Source organism: Pygoscelis adeliae, unplaced genomic scaffold (assembly GCF_000699105.1).
Source record: "Pygoscelis adeliae isolate BGI_AS28 unplaced genomic scaffold, ASM69910v1 Scaffold353, whole genome shotgun sequence".
Classification (NCBI taxonomy): domain Eukaryota; kingdom Metazoa; phylum Chordata; class Aves; order Sphenisciformes; family Spheniscidae; genus Pygoscelis; species Pygoscelis adeliae.
In genome coordinates, this window is record NW_008824445.1 from 2,414,581 (window position 1) to 2,423,248 (window position 8,668).

Below are 8,668 nucleotides of genomic sequence, written 5' to 3' on the forward strand. Positions count from 1 at the left end.
AAAATAAACTTCCATCAGTTGTTTTAAAATTGTATATCTTTTAAAATGCATTTTTAAATTAAATAGGAGAGCTCAAGCTTTAAGGTATTCCTTCATTTTCTGGCTGAAAAAACTCTTTGCAGAATTAAATTGAATTGTGCAGAAATATTCACGGCCAAGGACATAAAGATGCGAATCTATACAGGGGGGGGAGGGTCCAGATTCTTCCCCATCCCAGATTTCCCTATAAACCTGAAGCCTATGCAGTACTTCGACATACGCTTTTAATCAAGGATATAACGAAGTGTGTGCTCAGGTCACTGAAATGAACAAGCTGTCTTGTCTCTAAGTTTAATTAAAAGATTTCTTCATTGACTTGTGTTGTACAAAATTCTCATTTGTTTTATGTTTGTTGTAATTACAAGTGGTCTCTTGTCATGCAGCTCTATGCAGTTCTCTCCCGAACCTGTACTTTAATTTGTGTGAGGCGGTAAAAGGCACAAGTAGGACATTAATCTCCCTAAAACAACTTCCTCTCTTGCATAGGTTTCCAGCTAAATTGAAAGCTGCTAATTTCTGAAAAATGTAGCTTTAGCGAGCATGGACTGACTTTTAGTTTCTCACTACCCCTGTTCCCTTTACTGCTCTCTTGGCTTCTTTATCTATAATTGTACCATAGACTAAGTTCACTGAAATATTTTAAACACATGTTTAATTGTAAGCATGTGCTTAAATCCTGCGGGCTACAACAGGAGTTAAGTAAGTGTTTATAAGTGCTGTGGTAAGTAGGGATTAGATCTATCTGCCTTGTTGCTTCAGGATGTTTCAAATGGGGACGGTTCCCTCCTTCTTGCTTTCTGTCTTGTACCACCAAAATAGTACTCGGCTGCCCAGGAGGAGAGTTGATAGCTGTCACTGAAAACGTGGTGCCTGGCTGTGCAAAGGTTCGACATCTATTCGTCCTTGACAGGCAAAATTGCGCTGGGCTGTCTAGTTAGTAGTGTCTTGACAGCAAGAATGTTTTGCCCTGTGGGATTCATGGGGGTTTTTGAGTGACCACAGAGTGGACAGACATCACGAATGCTTTTGGGTTGCCCAGTGCTGTGAACTCACTGGGAAAAAGTGAGTGATGACTTATTAAATCCCTTATGGGTCACCTGGCCCTGCTCTATTTTACACCTGCCTTTACCGGGTCAAATTGATGTGAAAGCGAACTGTGGAGGTGTTTATTGTTTTAATCAAAAAGCCAGATGGATTAGGCTAAGAACAGAAGGACTGGCACCTCAGATTAAACCAGATGGACTGGGGGTCCATCCAACCCTGTATCCCCACTATAATGGTCAGAGTGATCCTTCTCCAAATACATACTCCCACCTTTCAGCACACAAAAGACTAGGGGCTTCCTGCACAAGCGGCTGCATCCGAATTGTCACATTTAACAATCCACAACAGAACTATCTTCCGTGAGTTTATAGGATCCTTTTTAGATGTCCATAGCATCCTGTGGCAAGGACTTCCATAGAGTAATCCGGTTGTCTTCCTATTTTTTCTGTGATTACACTAGAAACACTCTGTAGGGCTATTACTACGACACTCTTGAAGTCAATATTACAGGGTATATGCAGACGCAAAAGTACAATTCTTTAGAGCAATTCATTAGCGTGAATCAGAGATGATGCTCTGAGGGCTTCATAAGGAGAAGACAATTGTGTGGGATAAGCAATAATCTTTGTGAGTTAAATTTCGTCAGCTGTGCCTGTCTTTCTTGGAAGTGGCTGAGTGGTATTCAGTTGCAGAGGGATATTAGCAATGTTTATGTCAAAGCAGAACACAGATGCAAGAATTGCCAGCACCTCTTCTACAGGTCCTGAGTGAGGTGTGGCCGCCCTTAGTTCCTGTTGCAGATGAAGGAAATGAGCTCCTCGTAGAAAGTGCGTAGTTCTTTGGGCTTTAATGTGGAAAGCTATGAATACACTGAAGTGACGTAACTGCGATCTTACAGTTCTAAATGCAATGCCTTTGTTTTCTTCGTGGTTCCCTTTGTTTACTCTTGATATAAAATTTGGTCCACAGAATTCAGCTGCTGCAGAAAACTTTCTGTGATCATTTAATTCTCTGGTATACCACAATTTCTTTTCATCTACTGCTATAACAAACGTACTGTACATAGCTCATTAAGGCAAAACCAAAAATCCCTCTTGTTTTCTCAGTGCTATTAGCTTTTCAGCCAAGTCCTCCAAGCTAAGCAGAGTGTCCATATAACAGTAGGAACCTCCAGGAAACAAAGCTATTTCAATATTTGGCATACGTTTCTCTGAATCAACTCTGAACAAAGCAGGGTGGTAGCAGAATAATACCGTGGTGTTAAAGGATTTCTATTTTGCAGAGGTACATCGTGTTTCTTCCCATTTGTGGTGATTAAAAATCCCAAGTCACTTTCTATAAGAGAAATATTGTGTTGTCTTGACTTAACTATAGCACTGAGCAAATGTATTTTGGATTTACTATGCAGTAGTTTTAGTTTTTCCATGTGATGCTGCCTTTGTTCTCAGTCTCTGCCCTCTGATTTTGACTCTTACACTTGACTCCTCACTGACAAAATGATGATACTTCACTGTAAACTGAAGGTGTGGCTGCTGTAGTTATAGGACCACCTCTCCATCTCTTCCCCTGCACCCTCAGTTACTGACTCTCAATCTGTATTTATCCCGTGATACCAAAGTTCTGGTATCCCCATTTTCATAGTTGAGGAATGAGTAATTAAGAGACTTGCCCATTAAAAGAATTCTATGGCGAAGACAGTCATACACAGACTGCCTTGCTGCCAGAACATAATTGATAAAGTCCCTGGGGTGCGGGCTGGAATTTGTTGAACTGTCTCATCACATTTCCTATTTTCGTTTTCTTTCAGACTAACAGCTAAAGCCGTCGCTGTGCTCTTACCAATCTTGGGGAGCTCGTGGATCTTTGGGATTTTGGCTGTCAATGCCCATGCATTAGTATTTCAGTATATATTTGCCATTTTCAATTCACTACAAGTAAGTACCCAGTGGGAAAGTTTATGACTACCGAACTGCTGCTGAGATCCAATAAATGGATCATTAGTAATGTTTTCACATGCTTGTGTTTACTGGATTTTTTCTGTGTTCCTTCCTCTGTCTTTTAAGTCTGTGCTGACCATACGCTGCTGGCAATTGTTCAGTCTGTATGAACAGAACTTTTATCCTACTCCTTAGTGTTTCCAGTAGCAATAATTAAATAAATGAGACAGTGAGCTTGAGAACTGAAATTCATTCTTCCGGCACCATGTACCACAGGCAAGATTCTTCAACAGACATACCAGAACAATTTTTCAGTGTCAGTTTGAGGCTTTGTTACAGAGACTAAATGAAAGCGAACAGAAGTTTGGGGGCCAGGTGCGGCATAAGGAGAAAAGTGGAGCTATTCTGCATGCTGCACATGACTCTTGCGTGCAGGCAGCTAGACCCTCATCTTCTTAATACACCAATCTAGAAAAATAGCTCTGTCCAGGAAGGAATGTAAGCATCTGCTTAGCTTTAAGCAGACATTTCAGTAGAGGCATAAATCTATAGGTGTGTTATAATTCTTACCTGAATAATGGTTACAGAGAGGAAGGAAAAATGAACTCCTGTAAATCCTTTTTTGTCTCAGGATCAGATACCATTATGGTCACAAAAAGAGTTCAACAGAGTTCTCCCCATAAGCTGATAAGAAAAGTTCCAATTTTCATCCAAAATAAAAAACATAAGTTTGGCTGAATACTCCCCAAAAGAAAATAAAGTTATTTTGGGAGGGAAAGGAGATGGGACTTTTTCACTTTCCATTGGACAAAAAGCCCAAAGATAGCAAACTTCTTTTGTGAGAATTTTCCTAATGCTAATACCTCATTTTTTTAATGTGAAAATATTGATCTGGTGTTTCCCAAAGAGCATTTCCCTCTGCCTTTGTCTGTGCAAGCACAGACAGAAAGTTCTCTTGTTCTCATGAAAACAGAATTCCTGCTTCTTTTCAGCCAGATTTCTCCGTTAGCACCCCAAGGTTTAGGAGGTGCTGTTTTACAGGAAAAGGTCCAGACAAGCCTCATAGTAGCGTAATGCTGCAGGTTCTCCAGTTTAACATGGGACACAATTTGGCCTACTCTTCGATATTTATAGATCTCCAGCTACTCAAAACCTGCTTTATACAATACTGTGAGAAATACATTATTGTATTTCAGTCTTCACAGTCAGTCTTCACCCTTCTCCCTTTTATCTGTTTTCAGGGATTTTTCATGTTCCTGTTTCACTGTCTTCTGAATTCAGAGGTATGTAACCAAATGGTGTTAACAAATTTGGTGTTACCAAATAACGTGAGTATAAAACAAGAAAATACATTTTCCATTATCGCTGCCTGCTATGCCACTGATTTCTTTTTTCTTTCTATCAATACATGACTGTTAGTGACTTTGTGACTCATGGAGTTTTGACCCATGCTTGACATTTATTTTATTTAACATAAGAAAGGTTTAAAAAAAACAAAAGGTAAGAGAAGGCAGCTCAAGACTAAGGGAAGAAGCACTCCTGAGGGCTGGAGGGGCTGAGCAGGGCATGGGCTGTGCTCCTAAGGGAGGATGCTTAAATAGTGGGAGCAGGACGCACTCTGGCAGTCCCCGTTGGGGGGCCTCGGGCTTTGTTACATCTGCAGTTCCAGAGAGGAAAATAAATATTATTCTCAGCAAAACATACTTTTGGAAGTTGCTCATGCAGTCCTTAATGGGAAACCAAACAGAGTAGAACATATTCCAGGTATTTTTCTTGGCAGGAAGTTCAGGTTTTGATAGTGGACCAAGAGGCATCTTCTTGCATTAAGGCTGTCTCAGAGCAACTGGGGCCAAGGCAAGGCTGATGTAAATGGGGCTTGTGGAGACCATCTCTGCTGGGCCTGGAGCTTGCAGACATGCCATCTTACCATGGCAGACAGCAGAAAATGTTCAGCAGCATGTATTACCGATAACGAAAGTTTCTTATGAAAACCATTTCCAGCACGCTGACGGGGGGTACTGCTCAGTGAATACCCACATAGCTTTGATTCTCCCATAGCTCTTTCTTCTGGATGCTGCTAAGTAGCTCTGCCCCATGGCCTGCTGCTTCTGCCTATGCAACAACAGCACTCCAGCTGTTCTGTGGAGACGTTATTATTTATTGATATTTGCCAACCTATTCAGTCTTAGAGCATCGATATGATCTTTGCTACAATCAGTTTGGAGAGTCAGGACTGACTATGAAATTCTTGATCTTTATTGAAATCAACTAAAGTTAAGCAGGCAGGTTAAAGGTAAGGAGGAAAAATATTTCTTTATTCTATTCTCCCCCAGGCTCAGAAAGCTTTCTTCCTGCTGTCAAGCTTCAAATGCCTTACGTCAAATACAAATATTTGAATTGCTGCCATTTTTTCAGGAACCTCATGAGAAATTAAATTCAGAAACTTTTCAGAATTTGTATCCTCCAAAACCAGTTCATATATAGCTAATGTGAACTGTCATTTTTGGAGAGCAGGTCTTATTGGCTCCATCGTATGCTGTGCATGTCTAAAATACTTCTTGAGCTAAACTGTGAGAATTCTTCTTGAGAATTTCGTACTTACCATAAAAGTAAAACTCAGATACTGTAAAGCGAAATCTGCAGATATTTCCAAGTGGTTGGGTAAAAAAGAGACCTTTATTCCCAGTGCGCCTGGACAAGAAATGCACACACATTATAAAGAGGCACAGGAGAATGGGTTTGATGGGGACCTGAGCAGCCTCTCCCGCAGCACGCATCCAACGCGCCAGCGTCACCCCGACAGCTCAGTCATCGAAGCCCCTCAACCTCCCTCAGCAATTTGGCTCTGTGCCTCATTAGCCTTACTACTGCCACTCCTAAACTGTAGTTTTCATCTCTCTTACTGCAGTTTGAGCTTCTTATTTCATATTTTAGCTACTACGTGCGTAAAGAGTAGATAATTCCCTTCCTCTCCGCAGGAAAGGGAAGACTGTAAGACTTATCCTGCCTTCCCCCAGTCTCCTTTTTTGATTAAACAACCTGAGCTTCTCGTAACGTGTGATCATCCTCAGTGCTCTCTTCAGTGCTGTCTCCAGCTGGTCCCTGTTCTTCCTGGGACGCTGGACGCAGTGCTGTAGCTGAGGCCATGCCAGTGTAGAATAGGGAGGAAAGATTGCTTTGCGTGTTTTGCAGACTATGCTCTTCCTGACAAGATGTTCTTTATCACAACATCGTAACACTGGTCAATCACTTCCAGCCAGTAATCCTTGATAAATCTCGCCTACTTGCCTAAAGAATTACTGTCTCACCGTCTTTTCTTTATGCAGCTGATAATTTTCACCTTGGTGCAGAATCTTCCTACATCTATAGAGAATTTCATCCAGCGTCTTTAAATAATTTCAGTTTTCAAGAGGCTGGCAGCTGGCTTATGTCCTCGTGGCATCTGGGTACCATCAGGGCTGCGTCAGCTCCAGGGAGAGCCTGCCCGAAGGGGGGAGCTTGTGGTCCAGCCTGGGGCTCTATGTTTAGTTAGAAAATGTGAAAGTGTCCTAGTGAGCTGCTGAAATTCAGTACAATGGCACCTTATAAAATCTTTCAAACCAGGACTGCGAATACTGGGGATGTATGCTTATGTGCCCTGCAGTTTTGTTTTTTTGCTTTTATTATTTTTTATTTTTAACAAGATGAATGGTAATACAGTCATACCTTGGACATCTAGGAGGATGGGAAAACCTAGATAACATGAAAAAGTTGCCAATGAAATGAGACATAAGTGAGGTTATAGAATGCTTTGTATTTAAAGTATAGGTACTTGAAAAGTAAAGTTAAATTTTAAAATAGGACCGTAAATATAAAGAAAAAATGTGGGGGCGGATTGTTTGTTGTTTTTTAGTACAGTGACGTTAATGTGGAGGAAGGATAATGGGGAAATGATTGTAGGCTGCACCTGTGAAAATAAACACAACTTTTTCAAAAGAAATCTTCTGTCTGGTTTCATTTTTTTCCCCAAAGGTTAGAGCTGCCTTTAAGCACAAAACCAAGGTCTGGTCCCTTACCAGTAGTTCAACTCGCAACATCAATGTGAAACCCTTCAATTCAGACATTGTGAGTATTCCTCCTTTCTTTTTTTTTTTTTCCCCTATTGTACTTGGAAGTGTTCCACCTTAAACTCTGTTAGAAAGAACAGGACACAAGAGGCACGTGGGTATTTTTAGAACCTAACCTAATGCATGGTGTAGGCAGGTGGAATCAGCAAGTATTAACTTGCAGCTACAATATCTGTTTTGAAAGCAAAGGACAAAACTCTACTTTCTGGTAAACTATCAAATAAAAGTAAACGAAGGTTTATGAACTCTGGAGTGTGGTTCAATGCGACTATTCCCACCAATTGTAACGGACTTCATATTACGCATTCAAGCAGCATTTTGGCAACGTATTTGTCTGATGATGATGGCTTTTTGATAGGGCACTTTTACGTTTAAGCCTGAGGAATAAAATCTTAAATAAATCAACACATGAATATGCTGTTCTAGCTCTTCTTAAATTGTCTTGAGGCAAAAGACATTCATTTTTATAAAGAACCAGACTTCTGAAGCGATAGGTATTATTAAGTGATCGCTGCCAATCACCTTAGATCCTGGCAATAACTGTTTAAAAATTCCTTATAGCATATGCTCTCAAGACACTGTGACAACGCTGTAATGTAAACAGATGCTTTCACGCTTTTATTTCATCCAGACAAGAGTGGTTTAGCAAAATAAATAAATCTATTTTCAATATTATTTTGTTTTCCAGATGACAGGGAACAGGCCAGGCACAACCCCCACAAAGCTGAACACCTGGGATAAAAGCACCAATTCAGCCAACCGCATTGATTTATCAGCAGTCTGACAGTAATACCAGCTTCTCAGTGAAAAGCAAGCCATACATTCAGGACCTCTGACACAGTGTCCACCAGTTTTTTCTCACTGTTAATACCAGTAGGAAACCGCTTTTTTAATCACTGCCTAATAAATTGGGAATTGCCATATTGTTTTGTTGAGTAAATAGCCCTCATCTGCTTGCCTTCGAAACTGTAACACGTTCTACCACTTGGCTATTAGCAATATGTGTAAAAATACCTAGCACAAATATACACTGGATGGTTTTGTCAGCAATGATGAAAACACTAGGTACGCCAAAAGGGCTTATTGCTATCCGAATCATTCCAGCTCCTACAACTGAGGAAGGGCAACATACCTCTGGAAAGATGGATTTTTATGCTCTAAAATGAAATGCTTCCCATTGTGATGTTGTAATGGGGCTATTCTGGTCTTGCTGTGCACGCTCTGTTTACATTTATTACCTTACAGAACCCAATTATCAACGGGAAGCTTATTCAAAATACATAGTGTGGTGATTAATTTAAATGCTACAAGGAAGCCAGGGCTTGAGGGAGAAGCAGGTTCCAGCTGCTCAGCTCCCAGCATTGGCGTGGAATTAGCAAAGCTGATGTACACGTATGTCTCTATGCTCATAAACAGCGTATGTAACATGTAATACTTCCAGACGTGGCCTATGAGTATTTTAGATATTCCTGTTTACATCGCATCTATAAAAGGCAGAAATGGCTAAGGTTGTCCGATAGCATTTCTATCGCTGGTTCGTGT

General features: G+C 40.7%; 1 protein-coding gene across 1 annotated transcript in view; it reads left to right on the forward strand.

The window, feature by feature from the left end:
* GPR133 (G protein-coupled receptor 133) overlaps positions 1-7,910 on the forward strand; it is a 159,651-nt gene extending 151,741 nt beyond the window's left edge. Inside the window, exons 22-25 of the mRNA XM_009320954.1 lie at positions 2,891-3,017; positions 4,262-4,303; positions 7,032-7,124; positions 7,815-7,910. Of these exons, the coding sequence (XP_009319229.1) occupies positions 2,891-3,017; positions 4,262-4,303; positions 7,032-7,124; positions 7,815-7,910 (358 nt within the window). The remainder of the gene's footprint in view (positions 1-2,890; positions 3,018-4,261; positions 4,304-7,031; positions 7,125-7,814) is intronic.
* The last annotated feature ends 758 nt before the right edge of the window (positions 7,911-8,668 follow it).